The 21,786-nt window shown below is 44.0% G+C and overlaps 1 protein-coding gene across 1 annotated transcript in view; it reads left to right on the forward strand.

Annotated features, from left to right (window-relative positions):
* Skor2 (SKI family transcriptional corepressor 2) overlaps positions 1–21,786 on the forward strand; it is a 43,731-nt gene that overhangs the window by 11,359 nt on the left and 10,586 nt on the right. The window contains 3 exon segments of the mRNA NM_001447184.1: positions 8,802–8,867; positions 9,246–9,344; positions 19,257–19,324. Coding sequence (NP_001434113.1) covers positions 8,802–8,867; positions 9,246–9,344; positions 19,257–19,324 — 233 coding nt within the window.

Consider the following 21,786-nt stretch of genomic DNA (forward strand, 5'->3'; position numbering starts at 1 on the left):
TTATCGATAAGCTATTTGATGACATTTATAACGGAGGTCTTAAAATCCTGTCTGGAAAAGCATGGTACACGGCAGATGTCGTACTGTGTATAATTCGAGGGGCTGAACAAGATAGTCATCACCAACCAAAATTCTCTCAGAAAGCCACAGAACTTCAAAAGTATGCCAAGGCACCTAGAATTCAATGGACAGGGGCTTGGTAAAAATATTACCAACTGGAGACTGTGGATGGCAGGATTTCACTTGCAATCCCAGAGTGGGTTTCGAATCTCGGCCTTGAATAACTTCAGTGACGTTAAGTGATTTGAAATTGAATGCGGTGGGGTAAGCTGGTGAGGCAGCTCAGAGCTATCTCGGGTCAAGGAAATGAGAGAAAAGAGGCGTCACCTGCCTTCCAATCCCTCTCCTCGAAAACGCAGCCTGCACCTGCGGACTCTGGGCACGGCTGCATCCTGTTAGGTATATGGACGTTTTAAAATCAATTTGATTTCCACGGGTATGATTCTCTAGTGTACTTAATATGCCGTGGATGGATTTCCAAGAACAGTAAGAAGCAGTTACACTTCTCATGAATATATAGCAGATGAGGGGCTCTGATTTATTATTCCATCCGATTTTAGAACATGCTTACGATTATTAAAAAAAAAAAAAAAGCAAAAGAAAAGAAATTCTAAAAAGCCAGAGTAGTGGGTCTGCGTTTTAATTCTCTCGCTTTAAGGGAACTTTGGGTAAGTTTGTATCCCAGTTGGTCTGCCTGTAGAACTTGATAAAAACCTCTAATTTACTATGAACATTACTTTTAGATAACATATCTTGAAGCCGCTCAATACATGCACCCAGAATTAAGTTATCCCTGTATTTCAGTCATCTACTTCCTATTTATGAAAACCTCTTCTTTGTGCTAATAATTTTTTTTAATTTTATATGAAACACAACGAGATAGAAAATAACGAAAATCTTTCTTAAAAAAAAAGTTAGGGCTGTCAAGATGGTGGAAAGAGAAAACTGACTTCAGCAAGTTGTTCACCACCCTCCATATGTACGTGTCACATTCACACCTGCTCCCGGCCACCCCCCCCACTCACACAGAAAACAAATAAATAAATGTAAAAGAAATAGGGGCTGGGGATTTAGCTCAGTGGTAGAGCGCTTACCTAGGAAGCGCAAGGCCCTGGGTTCGGTCCCCAGCTCCGAAAAAAAGAACCAAAAAAAAAAAAAAAAAGAAATAAAAAAAAACATTGCATAGCATTAACTCACATGGCATTAATGCAATTCTAAAACTCGAGAGAAACCTAGAATGGACTCGAGTCATTAATTAAATATATGATAGATAGATAGATAGATAGATAGATAGATAGATAGATAGATAGATAGATAGAGATAGTCAGGCTGTCCTCAAACTCTTGGTCCTCCTCATGTTGCCTCCTGAGTGCTGGGGTCTACACGCATGTGTAGCCATGCCAAGCTCAAATAATACATTGTGGGTATTAATCATGAAATGTGCTGTTACTGGTTTTCATTGTAACCTCCCTGGCACCAGACTCCAACAGTTTCTCTGTTTTCATTAATGGGGAGAGTGTTCATCTAGGCTGTGCTGTCGCAGTCCCTCTTTGGTGACCTTTTGTCTCTATTTTTGTTACCTTACAAAAGTGTCAGCATCACAGAGAAGTCACTTAGGGTAGATGCAACACCAAGAAACTAGCAGGAGTGTAACACACTGACAGAGGAGAACATTGTTTAACTTTGCTTCCTATGCAACTGATCTTGTAGTATTTGTTTTGTAGTTTGTGTGTGAGTATCTGTGTCCTCGTACATGTGGGTGCACATGCGTGAATGTGTAGACTAGACATTAACACTAGCATCTTCAATTATTGTCTTATACAAAGAGGCAGGGTCTCATTCGAACCCCAAACTTGCTTCTTTAGCAGTGAGTCTAGCTAGCCAGTGGGTTCAGGGGATCTCGCCTTTGTCTCTGGGACACAGGCAGGCCATGACACCCACCTGTTTAAGTGGGTGCATGGGACCCAAACTCCGTCCGGTCTTCAGAGTTCACCTGCTAAGCGATCTCCCTAGCCTCTGTAATTAATTGCTTATGCCTGGACGCAAAGTGTCCTTTAAAAATCCTGTATGCCAGGTATTGTGCTAAATTTTCTATTATCCCACATGTAGATTAATTTTGACTCAGTCTAATTTGCACCTCTGAGATACATTATAAGGAAAAGAGAAAAGGTGCAGAAAAAGGCCTAAGCTAGATTACAAAGCTAAGGCCAGTTATCAAAATACAGTGTTTATTTTAAGAATTCAACAGGCCTGTTAGGGTTCCAAGAGGCAAGAGGGTGGAGTCTTCATCCAGCCCGAGAGACTGTGGCAGTGTGCTTGAAACATCATGCAGGGCCCAGTTGCCCTACTGATTATGTTAGATATCTGCTCCCCGCACCAGAACCCACTCAGGAGAGCATCTGCCCCACAGGGCTGTTGAAGCATTTGTCTGCCAGACACAGTCATCTGAATGTGAGAATGCGTGTGGATCTCATATACAGATACTGAACCAAATCAAAATATGTTTATCTATTTGAAAGCGACCTTCTGGGGAATGCATGCTTTTTTCTTGGACAAGCAAACATGTTCTCCAAAAGATTTCCGCCAAGTGTTCTCAGTAACAGTATTGGGAGGAGTAATGTGCTAGCTGCTGGGGCAGCTGCCTGGCAGAACCTGTGCGCACTGCTGTGTGTGGCTCAAGGAAGAATCTGGGGAGAGAGCTAAGCCCAGAAATAGAACACCATGGAGGAGGCCTTTCTGTAGAACGGATAGGTGAAAGCCAGATCTCTTACTCCTTATCTTAAGATTTGTCATCTGATATTGTGCCGCCATACAGATAAGACACCCCACGTTCTAGGGTACATAACTGGAACACTGAGGTTGCAGTGTGTAAATCTTATTTATTGAAGTAAAAATTTAAAAGTTTGCACTTACTCTTTGAAATTTTTCCATACATGTATACAATGTTCCTTGAATATATCCACTCCTCACAACCACCTTCCAGTATCTTCCATCACATCTGCCCCCCACCTCTTTTTGTGATTATTGTTGCTATTTTCAACCCAATGAGTTCAATGGGATCACCCACTGGGGCTTGGGAAACCTAAAGGGATGTGACTCTTCCTTACTCACAGTCATTAACTGCCAATATCTGCTCAACTAGGGCGTGAACTTGGGATCCCTTCCCTCATCCATGCTGGAGTTTTTCTCTGGCTTGATCTTGCTCAGATAACCACAGCTACTATGAGCTTGTGTGCGCAATTGGCAAGTCACCTCCAGGAGACAGCACTCCTGCCGTGTCCTCCGGCTCTCAGTATTCTACCCACTTCCTACTCCTCCATGTTCTTTGGAACTTGGGTGGGATTTGAGTAGGGAGAGTGTTTGAGGCGGGCAGTGCCCCACCTATGGGTGTGTTTGAGGCGGGCAGTGCCCCGTCTATGGGTGAGCACCATCGCTTACTCCCAGCACTTTGAGCAGGTATTAAGTCTCTGCAGTGCCCACCGCCCACTTAAGAAGTTTCTCCAACCACGGCTGGAAGCAGCACGAATCTATAGATATCAGCATGAGTGTTTAGAAGAGAGCTGACAACATGACAGCCTTGACAAGTTCTTCCTCTAGGGAGCCACCGAGTTCCCCAGGCATAGGTTTACACCAACTTTGCAACACCAAGCTTGAATCCTCGCCTGTGAAGCAGGCCTCGATCTAACAGAGAGATCAATCTGCTGCCTCCGTAAAGTCTTGTCCCTACTGCACCAGTAGGCACCTCTTGGCCAGTGTGGGCACGTGAGTCCAGTGTGGATAAGACCCCTGATGAACTTTCCCCCTTTCAACACTGTTCCTGCCAGGGACAGGAACAGGGACGTTTATTTTATTAGCTTCTCTCCCCGTCCTATGACCACCAACAGAACATGGTATCTCATCTGTTTGTGTGGTTCATGTCGCTGAACCTGGGGGAACGAGCGTGCCTGACCTGTGTGTGGCCCTAAGTTTCATCTTTAGCAAGTAAAACAGAAACAAATCATTAACATATACTGAAAGATGAACATCTTATGATAAAATTATTATTGTGGGGTTGGGGATTTAGCTCAGTGGTAGATCGCTTGCCTAGCAAGCGCAAAGCCCTGGGTTCGGTCCCCAGCTCCGAAAAAAAGAAAAGAAAAAAAAAGTATTATTGTAATAAAATAAATGAACCCTAATATATGTGATATTTTTACTGGGAGCCATGGCAGACCTATTTATTAATTAATATTTTCCATGTTTTAGCTAGAATTTAGACTAAGTGTTTTTACATAAAAACTTTGAAAAATCTCAAGCAAGGAAAAAAACTTATTTTTATCGGGGTGGGGGCGGAATCACAAACTTCCCAGTAGATAGAAAATATAGTTAGCCTGATTTAGTCTGATTATAAGACAAATTGAAATGTACTTTTTCACTTATAAGAGTTAGGTTTAACTATAAGAATTAGTTTCGAGGCCCTCAGGACAGCTGAAGATTTACAATAGCAGTGGCTGGTGTTTCTTTCATAAACTAGGATCGATTGGTACAGCGGGCATTGGGGGGATGCATTTGCACCCTCCTTGGAGTCGGGTGGTTGCTGCCTTCAGAAAGCAAATCTCCTAGGTAGGAAGCAAAGGGGTGAAGGAAAGATACTCAGAACTTTAGCCTGGGAAAGGGGTGATCAGTGGCACTTGCAGAAACTGAGATTGGTTCACGGAAGTCACATCTTAGTCCTTTGGGGATACTAGAACAAAACCACCTAACAGTAGCTGTTACTCCAGGCTCTAGAGGCTGTGAAGTCCAAGATCAAGACAGCAGCAGACTCAGCGTCTGGTGGGGGCTTCTTAGGAGATGCATAGGCAGCCGATTCCTGGCTGTACAGAACACGACGGAACTAAGCCCAGCCCACGGCTGCATAAGTGTTCCGTCCCGACGACCCAATCAATCCCATTGGCTGAACTGCCTCGAACCATCACCGCAAAGATTAGGGCTTTAATACTCAAAGGTTGGAGAGTGCGGAATGCTCAGTCCATGCCAAAGGAGACTTAAATGGCATCTCGGAATGCCATTGGATATCTCGAATGGAATAGAAAGTGAGGAGAGGGCCAGGTACCCCAGGCAAGGCAGACAATACAAGGCAAAGCAATCCACAGTGAGAAACACAGGCCTGAATACAGTGAAGGATTCGTGCTAGCAATAAAGGCAGATGAGCTGGGGGGCAAGGCAGCAGGAACCCAGGTTAGGAGACCTGGGAACTCCAAAGGAACATAGAATGGATTCTTTTCCCTGGGAGGGCCAGGGGTTCCAGCCCAGGTTCTTGAACAAGGGCGTGCCACAGTCGTTAAGAGAAAGTGATCTGTCTTAAGCCTGTAAGGAACTCACTGACTGATTCTCGGCCAGTTTGTGAGTTTTAGTCCCTGCTTGTTTGGTATTTACTGTTTATGCATGCCACACGTAACATGGTACAATCTCACATCCATCCATCTTGTCTGTTTTCTGGTGGCTGAGCGTGGGCAAAACCGAGGGTGTGATAGAACATCCCCTAGAACACGGGGCCACCCTGGGCCGGAGGACCCGGAGAATGGGAAAGCACGTGCCCAGGCTTTGGCTTTTGGTTGTATCTGGTTGCCGTGAGCATGCTGCTGCCTCTACCACTGGGGCGAGCACGGCTCATGGATCGTGAAGGCTCCATGAGAAGGTGACGCATCCCTAAGCAGCAGCTTTGCGTCTCACCCCTCCGAGGCCAATGCATTTATACTCGAATCATTCATCCCTTTCCCACTCCAAACCACGGTGTTTTCTTCTACTGTCTGACGTGTTTGAGGCCAGGCCTCTAAGAAAGACATTCCTCCCTTGTGTAACGTCCTTTTCTGCCTCTAAGCCACCGAGACCTCTAAGTTTCCCCCACCTCTCTGCCTGTAAATATTTCTTTAAAGAAGAAAAAGGTGAGCATCTTAATTTTGGGATGCCTCCAAAGCCATTCACTCACATTGAGAAGTGAAACACCTCTAACCTGATGGAATATTTATAAAAACTGGAAGCTCGCTGTCAACTAAATCACATTTATTTCATCTAGTATTAGACTGCCTTAAAAAAAAAAAAAGAAAGAAAGAAACCCAGATGGAAACATTAGCGGTAGTAGTGAGCAAACATCCAGGCTCCCAGAGGTCATTTTTAACCACCATTAACAATCTGGTTCCCACAGATTAGTAAGAATGCAGAAAGCAGCGGTCCAGTAAGAGACGCACGGAGCACAGCTGCGGCTGCCTCTGTGTCCTTATTTACCTGACACCTAGACACTTAAAAAAAAAAAAAAAAACAACCCTCAGTGTGAAAGGCACATTTGCATTGTCTAAGCTCTACATTGGCCATTTTTGCTCAAAAAGCGCAGTGAAATGTCTATTTGTAGTAGACACTAACACAAGATGTTAATAAAACCTCCAGAGAACAGCCCGTTGTTAACGTCACCAGTAGACTTTCCTGCAGTCAGTATGATTCCATTAATTAGCTATCGTTTTAGGGGGTACTCTATGCATATAATGTTAGTAGTTACAAAGGAGAAAGGAATGATAGTTTTTCTTTAAAGACATTGGATCCCATTACAGATGGTTGTGAGCCACCATGTGGCTGCTGGGATTTGAACTCAGGACCTCTAGAAGAGCAGTCAGTGCTCTTGACCACTGAGCCATCTCTCCGGTCCGAACGGTAGTTTCATGTATCTTAATTTTTAAATGTATTCATCCAATTGAAATGTAACATGAAAGACAGTTCTAAAAATATATTAATCAATCAAAAAGTCTGGTCTATAGCCTGGTAAGAACATGACTTGGAAGCGCTCTTATTTCTCCTCTAAGTCATCCACGGTAGATTGAGAAAACCTCTCAACGCCTGTGAGGAAGCTCCGAGGCATGGACCGCCCTGCTTGCCCTTCTCTGTTGGGATTCAGCATCGCGTCAGTTGAGGACTTCCATGCTTGACAGCTGATGCTACATAGTCAGACCTGTACCTACCACACATCCTCATTTCCAGACATCACCACATACGGCTTACATATTAACAATTGGTTACCAACCTGTTACTTTCCTAGTAGAGGATCAAATCCCTTCAGGGTCCTATAGAGCTCCACCATTGGGATACTTCACAGGCATTGTCCTCACTATAACGAAAAGAATCCCACATTGTCGAGGTCTGAGAGAACACTTGAGACTAGAGAGAGGTCAGGTTCAAGAGTACGGAAGTGAAGTCGTGTGAATATGCTCAACTTGTTAGAGAATGTCTGTCTGTCGGTAAGGAACATGAAGGGTGAAGGATAGGTGAGGCTCCGCCCCCGAGTATGCGTGTGTTTAGGGATATTTGAATGTATGTATGTTACATATACATCTTTAAAGGGAAGAATGTACATTCATGTGCACCTTTCACACACTCCAGAGAGCCAGCGTGTGGAATACAGATGTCTGTTGATACTGTAGGTTGACGCGTTGGGAAGAAATCCTGTTTCTTTATTTATAGAAGTTTTAGCTTGGCAGGGAGGTCTCCGAGTATCCCAACAAGTGCCTGGGGGCTATTACACTCCATGTCCTTCTGAGGGGGGTGAACCAAGAGTAGGCAGAGAATTAAAGTGATACATTCTGGCTGGAGCCATGACTTGGGATTTATGTCCTCCAGGGATTCCTGTAGGAACAACAGAAGACACTCCACTTGGGGCTTGTCGTGTGTCCAGCCCCGTGAGGTGCTGCTGGATGCAGAGAAGAGGCAGGGCCCTTGCCTCCAGCAGCGCCTGACCTAGTGGGTGAAGAGGTGGCCAAGCCCTGGGCCACCTCTAGCAACCAATGCGGGAGGGAATCCGTAAAACCTTCTCAGAGAACCATTGCCTGCACTGCCTCATCTCTTTAGACAAAAGCGGAAGCTTAATCACCCCGAGTGGCTGCCACAGACATCACCTCGAGATTTGAAAACACAATCATCTAGTTGGCTGAATGAATGGGTTAAATCTTTGGTGTATTTGGGCTCTCCCTTTCTGTGAAGGCACAATTCAGGGAAGATAAATGTATCGTTTCACTCGCCATTGTTCCAGTTAGCACGTAGCAAAGCAGGAGCAACAGTCTAACCTTTATTCTTAATGCTGGCTTATTTAGTTGGGTTTGGGTGCTAGGGTTGAGGCAGAGGCCTGGTGCTTGTCACGCCTGTGTTTAGCTCCTGGGGATCCAACCTCTGCTCCCACGGTCATGTTTATGGGTAAGGATGAGTTACGGTGAGTTATTTCAGATAAGAAGTTGAAGAGCTATGGCCGAGTGAGTAGATATTTACAAACTAACAGATTGCCCATTTCACATCTCCGCTGGGGTGTTCCTCTCTTTCAGCTGGCTATCAACGGCCAGGAGGTCCCCCAGGTGTGACTGTTCCCCTAAGATGAGACCTCCTTCCTTTTTTACTCTTACAGATTTGGGGATACCAAAAGTTCAGGGAACTACTCTCTCTGCCAGTCTGAAAGGCCTTCCAGGGAGAGCGGGCCTCCTCTCGTGAGTGACGCTGCTGTTCTAGGACCAGACAGGCTCTAACCTCGTGGTCTAGGGTGCTTCTGTGATTTGAAGGAGTGGTACCCATTCTCCAGAACAGCACCGAGTCCCGTGGGTTCCTAACATCACCTTATGTTAAATAACAACCTCCTTTTCTAGATATGAAAAAGAAAATGAAAAAAACTTTGGGGAGCACAGTCCATGCAAACTAATATTTTTCCTTTATTTATTTATTTTTCTTTCTTTAAGGTGAACACACACAAGAAACCAACTCACCTCATTCGCTCAAAAAGGATGTAGAAAACATGGGAAAAGGTAAAGACAATTTTGGAAGCTGGGTACTTCTCTTAGCTTTTAAGGAGTACGGAGATAAGAAGATATTTTTGTTCTGCACCATATTTTAAGCTTGACAAGCAACATATGAATAATATATGGACCACTGGGTGGATGTAATTGAGATTAATGCATACATATCAATCAATACATGACACTGTAATATAATACTTTAAAATAATATATTACATTGATTTATATTCATGGATTTCTGCACAAAATCTATCCTATGTCTATGCAACACTTTTTAAACTGGTAAAATATTTTGTCTTATAACAAACTGCCAGACGTAACGATTCTCTAAGGGGTTATTTGTAAAGATTAGTAAAATGCCTCTTCTTTCTCCCCCACCCCCATTAGAGGAACTTCAGAAGGTTTTATTTGAGCAAATAGATCTACGGAGGCGACTGGAGCAAGAATTCCAAGTGTTAAAAGGAAACTCGTCCTTCCCGGTTTTCAGTAAGGAGCCCTTTTCATTCATTCTGTACGTGCCGTCTGTCGGAATCTCCATCGTTAGGTTCAAGAGTGAGTTTAAGCCGGAAGCGGCTAAGTACGAAGCCCACACAGCCTTCCCACGCTCAGCTGAAGTAACCATACATGTGAATCCCTCATCTGTGCTCCAAATTAACTCCAAGATAGAATTTCTCACAAAAGCATTTTATTATTTACGTTCTGATAGATGAGTGTCAGTGTATGTGCATTTTAAAATGTGTGTGTAAACATACAATTCAGTATGAAATGTGTTCACATATTGAAATATGTCCAGATTATTTTAATATACAATAATTCCTTAGTATTATTAGTTTCTGAAGTAAGAAAATCAAAGGGACATGGACCCTCTATTCTTATATAGCTCTAGTTAGCCGCCAAGGCAGGAGACATGTGTAAACATGGAGATTTAAAGAGGCTGCTGTCCACGAATCCATTTGGTTACCGTAGCTCCCCCTTACCTTGAGGAGAGAAAGCAGGCAGCACCCAGTGGATACATGAAACATGCAGATAGTTTCGAGCCCTCCCTGAACTCTTTTTCCTCTCTACTCACATTCGTACAATAAAGTTTAATCTGAGAGATTAGCAATAAGGACCAAGGACAAAAATGGAACAATTATAACCATCTATATTATAACAACTATTAATTAAAATTTATGAATTGCTTGTTTCTAGAATTTTCCACTTGATATGGTTAGGCTACACTTGACCTTGTATAAACAGAATCAAAGAAAGTGAAACTCAGAGTAAAGGGACACAACCATGATTAAATCAATTCAATTTCAATAGTTTTATACCCTCAATCTATTTTAATGTGACATTCCAATGTGAAGCAGGAAATCATGTTATCGCTGATCATAGGTTATCACTGATCAGGTTATCCAAGGGTCACAGAATTTCAGAAAGGCTTCATGGTAGGTGTCCATGTAAAATTGCAGAATTCCCCTGCCATGGTGGGATGGCACAGGAACAAATGCATCTTGGGAGTGTTTCTCAGGCTTCTAGGAGTTTCATTTTGTTGTATTCCCCTCTTCAGAAAAATGAAAGTGAGAAAGGGAATTGCCTGCAAACAATTATTTAAGATTAATTTCCTTTAAAGCTGTGTGAGTGTGTGTGTATGAGTGTTGTGTATGTGTGTGCATGTGTGTATGCGTGTGTGAGCGTGTGTGAAGTGTGTATGTGTGAGTGTGTGTATGCATGTGTGTGTGTATGCATGTGTGAGTATGTGTGTGTGTATGCATGTGTGAGTATGTGTGTGTGTATGCATGTGTGTGTATGCGTGTGTGTGTGTGTGTGTGTGTGTGTGTGTTTATCTTTGCGTGATGTGCTCTTGAATGCAGGTACCAGAGGAAGCCAGAGATGTCAGACACTCCTGAGCTGGAGTTAATGGGCAGTTATTAGCTACCTAGTATGGGTGTCGGGAAACAAACTCTGGTCCTCTGCAAGAGCAGAACATACGCTTAACCGCTGAGCCATCTCCCGGACCTCAGTATTTTTTAAATTATGCAAATTTAAATTTTTTTCTGAGACACTACTTTAGAATGCTGGCTTGTCTCATGGAATCTGGATGTCACAAAGCCTGGGCTGCATGAAGCCCCAGCTTCAGGAAGAGTGTAAGCTGTGGTCTCGCAGCAGAGAGAGGAACAAACGCTTTGTTTCCATGTATCTAAACTGTTCTGATTGTGAACTTGAGGATCGCTCCTTTTAGATCTAGCAGAGTGGGGGTTCTAGTTCATTTAAGTCCCAGTGTCCTCTCAATTCCCTGTGGGGCCAGTGTGGTCATCATTTGTTCTATTAGTAACAGCTAGTTAATAGTCATTTAAGGGATTAAGTAATTCACAGTAATGTATATGCTTATACTTTGTCCTTTCTCTAACATAAATCATCTACATTAAAATAATATTAGACTGGGCTAGGGCATAACTCAGCCCTGAGTTCAGTCCCCACCACCACACAGAAAACAAACAAACAAACAAACAAACAAACAACAAAAAAAACCCACTGTAACAAACAAAACCAAAACCTAGCAGTCATTTTGATCTGAGTTGACATGAGCCAGCCTGTGATGCTACATATACAAAGGATTGCTATAAACAACATTTTGGAAATCTGCAACCTGTTCTACCTGCTAAGGAAGTGATGTACTTATATCCAACTTTGAATAATGTCTGGTTTAGACACCCCCCCCCCCAAAAAAAAAAGAGAGAGACAGTTTCACAGGATGAAACTAGTAAATACACTTTCTGTTCTTGTAATCTAAGTAGGACTGTGCTAGGCCAGCATGCAGACTCAGCCTTCTCTAATGGGAAGAAAAAACCTGAGCTCTGAAAGGCCACACCTGGAGGAAGGGGAGGAGACTTCAAGAGGTCTAAAAAGCTTTTTACAAAGGTAGGGAGACCTTCAGGGTCACAGACAAAATCCAGGGACTTTAGGGCACTCGCTGACACGCAGCTGAGACGCTATCGGGTGTGGCCCTTAGGAATCCAAGGTCTAAAATCTGCCAGACCTGAGCAAGCTTCTCCTCCACAGTTGCCTGACCTCGAAACTGCCAACTGGGGCAGATGATTCCTGTCTCTCGGGATGAAGACACCAAATGACACTATCCATGCAAAACGCTGTGCTTTTAAGTTAGGTATTCAATAGCTGTCACCTGTAGTCCGAGGTGGTAACTAGGAAGAAGGGTGAGGAGGGGAGACTCAGCTCTGAGCTGCTCAAAGGAAGGATCGCTAAAACACTGGGCCGTGGGGTCTTTGTGGTTCTGAGGGCTGAGCGGAGTCACAAAAAACGAGTTCTGGGCACAAACAGTGAGCAGGTGTGATATGAGGGTGAAGGAGAAAAGAGGGGGAGGAGGGATAAAGAACACAGGGATAAAGAACGGGAGGACAGAGAGGAAAAAGGTGAATAAAGAGGAAGAAGAAAGAAGTGAAGGAGGGCGGGGGCGGAGGAGCCTGCATCCCGGGGCGGAAGAGCACGCACGCACGCACGCACGCACGCACACACGCAGGCATCCTTAGTAGAAGGGAAGTCTGGAGGTGGAGAAGCCAGCTAACCTCTATCTTTGTTGAAGGGCTCTCTAGAACGTAAATTCATGAGCATACCTGCCTGAGCATGAAGGGAAACACAGGAGGAGGACAGGACCCCAGCACCAGGCTGAGAGCAGGGATGGGGGGCGTAGGGGGAGTATTCGAGGGAGGGCTCCAGGCTTGGCAGCAGCATGCACCCTTGCTTGCAGGAGGCATACTCCGCACCTCATTTCTAACCGCACAGCAGTAAATGGAAGTTATAGTGTCCACTCCCACCCTCTCTGCTCCAGCCCACACCATCTCCCTAAAATGCCACCTTTTCCATCAAGTTCTGCATCTAAGACATCTTCAGCCCCGCTCACCTGTGGCTTCTTTAAGTGTCTACATTAACTCCTGCCTGGCAAAAGCCCTTATTAAATACCCTCTGCCTCTGTACCTTTTCACCCCTTTCTCTCTCTGCTCTGGTGGCCACGAAAACCATCCTTTCTTTCCCTTTCCTGTCCCTCTAGTTCTCTTGGCCTCCCCTGCTCAGGTCCTCCTGCGTCCCCATGTGTGACATAACTCAAGTGTCTCCAGCCCCGGGAGGCCTTCCCACGCTGGCACTGACACCCTTTTGTAGAGTACACCTGGGTGTATCTCTCCAGTGTTCTGCGATGACATCCACCCCACCATGGTGCTGTCCCCCTCCCCAGCACTCCTCTATGGCCACTTTCAACCCTGATGTATTGTGAGTACAGACATCTCTTAGGGAGTGATTGATGTGCGTGTTGGTGTTGTATTTGAAATTAACATTGACCGTGAAGGGTGATACCGGATCAGCAAAGGTTGTTGCATAGAGGTGCTGTGCTGAGTTAGTGACTTAGTCCTGGGTTCTGTAGGTTTTAAAGAGAAGGGAATGGACAGGCTAGACAGTCACACAGGGGTGTATTAATGAGCAGAGCTTTGTGAATGTTGGGGTTCAGCTAAAGTGCCCTCAATTTAGATTCTTATAAAGTATCTCTCTTCGGATGTATTTTATTTTCTCATTACTTATTTTTTAGTTTAGTTTTTTTTTATGTGTATGTTTGTCAGAGGTGGACAGGTGTGTTTACAGGAGCACGTGCACATAGATACACACCATGGAAGCCAGAAGACAGTCTGGGCTCATTCCTCAGGAAACCTCTTTCCTTTGAGACGGGGTCTTTCTTCTTGGCCCTTGCCAATTAGACTAAGCTGGCTAGAGACCTAGCACCAGAGACACTCCTGCCTCTGCCTCCCTATCACAGGGTTACATATCTGTGAAGCCATGCCTAGCATTTTTAGATGGTTTCTTGGGGCTGAATTCAGGTCACAGAGCAACCCTTGCCCACGGAGCCCCACAGCCCCATGAGTGCTTCTTATTGAAAGCAAACTCAGTGTCACCTAGGTGTCTGGGTCACCTATCTGTGACTATTAGGATTCACTTTATACTTGGTGGCTCTCTCCATCCCTAGAATATTTTTGTGTCCTCCTCTGGAGCTGAGAGTGGGAGGAAATTCTCAAACACTGATGGTTCTAAGGCCCCCAGAGTTGCTCGAAGTCAGTGATAGGAAGGTAATGGTGAAACACATGACTACTGTTCTGTGAGTAGGGCCTCCATGAGCCAGGCATGCCAGATGGGTGTTCTCACTCGTGGTCCCAGGAACGCATGCCCTACACAGTTGCTATTTGGAAAAGAGCGCTTTCAGAGTATTCTCTGCTGCCATGATGAGCCCTACTGCCTTGCTGGCTGGCGTCCTTCTCTGCAGCACCTTTCTCAGCAGCCTCTCATTAGAGGAATGAGCCTGGCGAGCTTTCATCTCCAGTTAAACCTTCATCAGTGATTGGATATAGCGGAATTTAAAAAGACTTTTTCACTTTTGAACTGGCAGTCTTTTCATCTCAAAAGTCATACGCATACTTATCACAGAAAAATTCAGACAGAAATGCAAAGGGTAGAGAGAGGAAGTCACTCATAATCTTGTGACACAGCCACCCCCCCCAAAAAAAGACAATTAACATTTTAATATTTTAGTCTTTCTACTAAAAATATAGTACATCTTTTAAAGATGAGCCCACTAATTAGCTAATACCAAATGGTCAGCTCTAAAAACAAATACATATGAGAAACACAAAATAGACTCAGCAGATTGTTTTCCTGTACCCATCATTTATGTGTGTATTAAATATATATTAAAGAGAGTGTGTATACATATTAAATATTCATAAAGAAAAATACATACATATTAAGGAAAATATTTAAGAACATATTAAAGAACTGGAGAGGAAATGGGGCTGTGTGGAAGGAGTTAGAGAAGATATAAGTACAGTACACACATATGACATTTTTAAAAAGTTCATTTTTTTTTACAAAGAGTGGAAAATAAACACAGTGGACACCAAGTCCTGTCCAGAGTTCCAGACAAGGGCTCCATTGCAGCTAAGTCTTTGCACAGGACTACTATTGTCTCTTTCTGTTTTTCCTAAATGAACTGCTCTGTGGAAGGGTGTGAACATGAAAATCTCTTAATATCTAACTTCAAGAACTTCAAGCCCTTTTCTAGAAAGGACGCACCAGTGTGCACTCCTGTCCTTGGCAACACATGCGTTTCCATTTTCTTTCTTTCCCGACTGGCACTTTGACATTTTGTTTATCAGCCTTTAAATATCTGGTGAGCCTCATTGTATACTCTCCCCCACATTTCCTTTGATGTGTTACTTTGTTGCTGGTTTGTAGGACCTTAAGCATGTTAAATAAGCATTCTACCCTGAGATACAGTTCCCCCAGGCAGAATCTCCTTAAATAGTGAAGTATCAGTTGTTTGACGTGTAACCAGTATTCCTTAAATTTACTTTTAAATGTTAGCTGTGGTATTTTGTGGGAAGTTGACTGTATAATTGTTTTCATGCTGAAAATTTCTGTTCCTCCCTAATCAAATCCATTAGTCTTGGGTGTAGTACTGCAAGTTTGTAATTTCAGCACTGGGGACATAGAAGCAGGAGGATTAGATCAGGGTAAACCTCAGCTACATAATGAGTTTGAGGCTAGCCTAAACTGCCAAACTTGGTTTCAAACAAAATAAAACAAAAGATTCATAAATGCTTTGCTCTTGGCCTTTTGCCATTGACGCCCTTTCCCACTCCAATTTAAGAAAAACACCATTTCTCCAACCCTTGATGTTCGGCCTCTTAAGGAACTGTATTCACTGCATTTCAGCAGGGCATTGAGCATCAGTTAGGGAATGTCTAGTTGCCTCTTTAAATTGCCCTTTGCTGTTCCACCCTACTCCCTAGAACTTTCTTCCCTAGAATCCCTAGAATCCCTAGGGATTCTTCCAGGCAAATACGCCAGTTAGGTCACCAGCTCCTGGCTGCCCTTTATCCTCACCCTCCCCCCACCCCTCAGTTGCCGCTCTGGGTAGATCACTGGATGAACAGAGGAATCTGCTGTGAGGAAAGTTCTCTTCTCACGGGAAGAAGGAAGGAAGGAAGGAAGGAAGGAAGGAAGGAAGGAAGGAAGGAAGGAAGGAAGGAAGGAAGGAAGGAAGGAAGGAAGGACTCTTATCTGGGAATATGGTAGCTATATGGAAATTCTGGGGGCAGGCCATGGGAGAAGGTGTGAATACCAGGGCAGTTTGTGGTGGGTGCTTCTCTTGTTGCCCTTAGCCCACTGTGGACTCTGACCCACTCCAGAGCCTCCCGCTGTGGGATGGCTGCCAACTCGTCACACAGTACCTAACTTCTTTTTTTTTTTTTTTTCTTTTTTCTTTTTCTTTCCGGAGCTGGGGACCAAACCCAGGGCCTTGTGCTTGCTAGGCAAGCGCTCTACCACTGAGCTAAATCCCCAACCCCGTACCTAACTTCTAATCAGTATCAGAGCATAACAGAATAAGGCACTTTGTTCCTGGCAAGGGAAAGCAGAAAGGGTGCTTTCAAATCAGTTTGCTCTGTCATCAAATCGTAAAATGCTAGAGCAAGAATCTTTCTCTGGGGCATCATCCACACTGGTTCCTTCCTATGAAAGCTCGGGAACCCAGGGCAGGGCTCTTACCAATGGCAACACAGCCCTGGCCCTTTGATGATACTGATGTGTTTTTCTCAATCTCCTTCCTGACCTGGGAACTCAGTATATAGCTCGCTGGAAGACAGGTGGATTCCGGCTAGTAACAGATACTATGGATGTGTTAGCGGGGATATGGGCAACTGGCTGGAAGAGTCCAAAAGAAAGATAGCTGATTCTGGCAGGAGAGTCAAGGGAACTGGAAGACTTTTTACAGGGAAGAAGTGTTAGAACTGGGATTTAGGAAAATGAAGGTGCTGGCTGTAAGAGTAGACCACAGCCGGAACAAGGGTCCAGAGACAAGGAACATAATGCCTGTTTGAAAGCTGGAGAGTGGGTGGATGGCTTGCAGTGTTCCCAGCATTTCCCCCTTGCCCTCTGCCACAGCTGCCAGGTCACCTGAGATGCCCCTTCCTCCTTCCTCCCTAGGATACTGTTTACTTCCCTGCTCAGCACCCCCACACCCCCTCATTGGCCCACCCTGGCCCCTCTACTGTAAAGTCTTCCTCCCCACATTTAGAGGTGAAAGTAGGAGAGGAGAGGAGAGGGAAAAAGAGAAGAGAGGAGAGGAAAGGAGAGGAAGAGAGGCCTAAAAGGGTTAGGAGACTCTAGGGTGCTGTCAGCCATATTTTTCTTTTTTTTGGGGGGGGGTTGTGTTTTCTTTAATTATATCAAATGAAAGTTTATTATCATGTCAAGATTATCAGCTTCAATGAAGAGAATTTATCATCCCTATAAAAAGAAAAGAGAAAAAACATATACAATATAATTCTGTCTGTATTCATATGTACAAATAATTTCATGAACTCGTGTTCATCAAATGTTGATTGTTAATATTTTGGAGCATTATATAACTTATTTTCTATTAAATAATATATAATGCCATTAATATTTTAGCAAAGACTAAGCATGCATCCTCTCTAAAATATACTAAAGACATTTCTTTTTATTTATTTATTTTTTTATTAACTTGAATATTTCTTATTTACATTTCCAGTGTTATTCCCTTTCCCGGTTTCCCGGCCGACATCCCCGTAACCCCTCCCCCTCCCCTTCTTTATGGGTGTTCCCCTCCCCATCCTCCCCCCATTGCCGCCCTCCCCCCAACAGTCACGTTCACTGGGGGTTCAGTCTTAGCAGGACCAAGGGCTTCCCCTTCCACTGGTGATCTTACTAGGATATTCATTGCTACCTATGAGGTCAGAGTCCAGGGTCAGTCCATGTATAGTCTTTAGGTAGTGGCTTAGTCCCTGGAGCCATATTTTTCAAATGTAGTCACCCTTCAGTATCCCTGGGGATTAACTCCAGGACCCGCTGCACATAACTTTCATGAATATGCCAGTCTCGTATAGCATTGCCTAGTGATTTCATTTAACCCATGTAAGTCTTCCTACATACTTTAGACTACAACTAATACACCACAGGGCACAACCCCCAAGTGGGGTCACATAAGAGAACGTAGGAATCAGGCAAACTGGGACAACAGTAAAAGGTTTCTGAACATTAAATGACCAAAAGTTGGCTGAAAATCAGACGCATGGTGAATCAAGGCATGTGCTTGCCTCCTTGTGCACTGCTATTTCCCCACTGGCCACCACCGGCTTGTTGAACAAGCCAGGCAGAGCCAATAAACGCTACAGGAACAGGCTTAAGAACTGTGCGTTTCCGATTTCGTAATCACCACACAAAGTGCTCTTTAAACGCAATGATTTAGTTACAGAAGATTATTTTTAATTATTTTATTTTATGTTTATGTATATGGATGTCCTGCCTGCATATCTGTCTGTGCACTACGTGTCAAGTGCCAATAGAGAAGGCAGGAAGATATAGGACCCTGGAATTACAGTTGTGAGCTGCCATGAGGGTCCCCAGGGGCCTCTAGAACAGCTAGTCCTTGTGACATCTCTCAAGAATCTCAAACTTGTAATTTTTTTTATATTTCCCTGTCATTGTTCTTCAGCATATCAGGATCAATTTAGCTGGGTGTGGTGGCACATGCCTTTAACTTCATCACTAAGAAGGCAGAGACAGGAGGATCCCTGTGAGTTCGAGGCCAGCCTGGTCTACAAAGCAAGTCCATGACACCCTGGGCTATTACACACAGAAACCCTGTCTCAAAAAGGAAAAAAAATACCAATTTAATTTATCTTTTAAGTATATTGTGCTAGAATGCTTGTTTTGTTTTATTCATTTAATCGCTGTTTGAGCTGCTGACTTGAGTTTTCCTAAAAGAATCAATAAAAGAATTTTGGTTTTGGATTAAGGATAAAATTCCCAACAGTTTCTGAAATGGCTCTGTGCCTGCTTCTGCCATTTTGTGGTACCCATCTATGCAAAACCACGTCCTCGGTATTGATAATTACAAGATCAGAATATCGATCGACTCTGACAAATGCTAAAGATATCCTGGCGTATCAGAGAGTCTGCCAACATTTCACTCTTTACATCAAGCTAGATGAGGCACAGCCACCTGAGGATGCTAGAGAATAAAACAAACTCCCGTAGACCTATCTCTCAACCTACGTACCTGGATCACACAAATGTTTCTCAGATGAAACGGGTTCCTGAGTAGAAAGAATTTCAGAAGCTCTGCTCTTGGGGTCTCTATCTCTGACACACCGAGACGACGCTGTGTGGGCGGAAGATACTCCATTTTCTTTACTACGAGTTCAGGGTCATGTTGATGATTTTCCAAGGTTGGTCGAATCCTCAAACCAGGAGTGTAGGATTTGGAGCGACAAATGTACACTAAACCTGGATCTTACATCTTCATGAGTTCCCTTGTGTTTCTCTCTTCCCCAGATAACTTCCAGGACCAGGTGAAAAGGGAACTGGCTTACCGAGAAGAGATGGTGCAGCAGTTACAAATCGTAAGATGCCTTTCTGTTTATAAATGTCGGCGACATCCCTGATTTGCGTTCAAAGCCCTCAATGCATGCCGCACTGTTTTGCTCGACAATCCTTTGGTCCACTTACTTCTCAGCTGGTTGAGATGCTAATTGCCAAGGGATTTACGTAGGCTCAGAGTAAACAGATGTGTCAGTGTGTTTCTTCTAGCTGTAACTACCTCCCATGTGTTAATACACAGATGTGTGCATCGCCTCTGTGGGCAAACTAGAGGTACCCAGCATTCTTTCCCTGCACAAATTCACAGGCACCATGTGGGGATGTGATGGGAATTCACAGAAGGGATACTAGCTCCTGCTCTCTGCACCCCTCACCAGCCGGGCCCTCCCTAGTCAATAGAGCGGAGTATACACACAATTAACCAATTACGGGCACTCTAGGGTTGATGAAAAGAAACAAATCATTTCCACAGGAAGCCTTCTTCTCTATCCTAGACTCAAAGTGATCTCTTTAAACGGAAGCAGTAGTCAGGAGGACACAGAGAGACAGAAGGCTCTTGTTTTGAGGTTTTGTTTTCTGAACCTACCCCAGGCAGACGCATCTGGTCTAAGCCCTAGGGTTTTAAATCACCCCCCCCCCCAAGCGTCTTCATTTTCCAAAGAGCAAACAATAGGAAACATAATTTATACTCGGTATTTTCGAGATTGTTTTAAAAGCATCTGGATAAAGATCTGTGCCTATTTTTGGAAGCTCGGTTGTCGTAATTTTGGTCATTTGATGTTTTTAGTTGATCTGTTTCTACCCTCAGACCACTGAGCATGTCTGAAGTGTCTTAAGATCAAATGTGTCGTTCTGTCAGGATTGTTTGAGAAAGATGGTTGCTAGTTCTTTCTTTGTATGGAAGGAGGAGGCATGCCCGTGCTCACAGAGACTCCTGAGAGTGGTTAAAGCAATCGAAGATTCATTACCTCTTCTGCTTAGGGGTCTCAGCTAAAAGTGGAATTTATAAGGATTGTGACATTCCCACTGTGGTCTCAGATGCTCGTTAATAACTCCAGGATTGGAAAGTCTTTATACCAGATTTTGCTCAGAGTGTTGTTCTTGTGGGTTTTGGTTATTGTTGGTGGTAGTGGTATCATTATTGTTGGTGCTGGTGCGCGCGCGCGTGTGTGTGTGTGTGTGTGTGTGTGTGTGTGTGTGTTGTTTTTGTTTATACTTAAATTCACTGGGCACCTGAGGATATTCTTAATTAATCGATAAGACATTGCACACAGAGAGTGAAAACAAAGTTACTGACTCTTCTCAGCCTTTGATTTCCGATGGTAAGAGCTAAAATTCCTTATAGTGAATAGGCTTATTGTTTTCCCCCTCAAGGAAGAATATAAATATGTGGTGGGAGACAAGGGGGACAGAATGTTAAGACCTGACTTAATTAACATAAGGTGTCTTTTTTTCCCCCCTGGTTTTTAAAACGGAAATTGCAGGCCAAGAAACAAACAAGAATTGGGATTTCCGGATGACCACAAATAGAGCAAAGTGGGCTACAGGAAAGGAGTTGGGTGTTCATTTCAGGGTGGCCTTTAAAGCTAGTTGCTTAATTTCAACGTCTTAATTTCCTTTGACAGTTTCTTTAGTAACAGGGGAAAGAATGGTGTATCCATATAATATCATGCAGTGTTGCTAGAAGAAAAAATGTCTAATGTCTTTCTAGATACATGCAAGATACAAGTTGGTATTACTAAACACAGCAAATGTTATTACGTCTTGCCGCACTAGGCAGTAAAGTGTTCCTGGGGTGAATGAAACAGTGTTGGAAAGTTAAGACACAATCCCCCAACACATATGTGCTAGTGCACATGTGTGTGTGCACGCCACACACACACACACACACACACACACACACACACCTTTTTAGGTTCAGTGTAATTCCTGTACAGACATTTACAGGCAAACAACATAAAAATTAATAAAACAAACATGGCTTATTTTTCCTTCTTCCTCTTTTTTGGGTCCCCTACAATAAGACAACCGGGCTGTCTCCAGAACCCAGCCCCATGTATAGCCTTCAACACCTGAAACATTGTTGCACCAATCACCTTCCCCCACCCCCACACAATACACCCATTCCTTTCCATTCCTTCTCAGTTTCTCCCTGGTCGGCCTTGATGTCCCAGGTGTTCTCTCACACCAGTAAAGGAAGGCGCACTAGTGAATTCCAGAGAGTTCCCATGCTATTATTTCCCTGCAACTAGCAGACACACCGTAAGGTCTACCAACTTGGACTCACGGTCCATCCCCTGAGTGTCATTCTCTCCAAAAGGAGCTTCTGTAAGGCTGAACCTGGTGGGGATAATATTATAATCCAAAGTCACATGAAGAATATGCACCTGGAAACCATGAGGTATGTCACCAGTATGAGCGGCCAGCAGAATAGTATGACCCTTCCCAAAATAATGTCTGCTGGAACCGAATAGGCCAGGTGTCA

This window comes from Rattus norvegicus, chromosome 18, assembly GCF_021556685.1.
Source record: "Rattus norvegicus strain SHRSP/BbbUtx chromosome 18, alternate assembly SHRSP_T2T, whole genome shotgun sequence".
Lineage (NCBI taxonomy): Eukaryota > Metazoa > Chordata > Mammalia > Rodentia > Muridae > Rattus > Rattus norvegicus.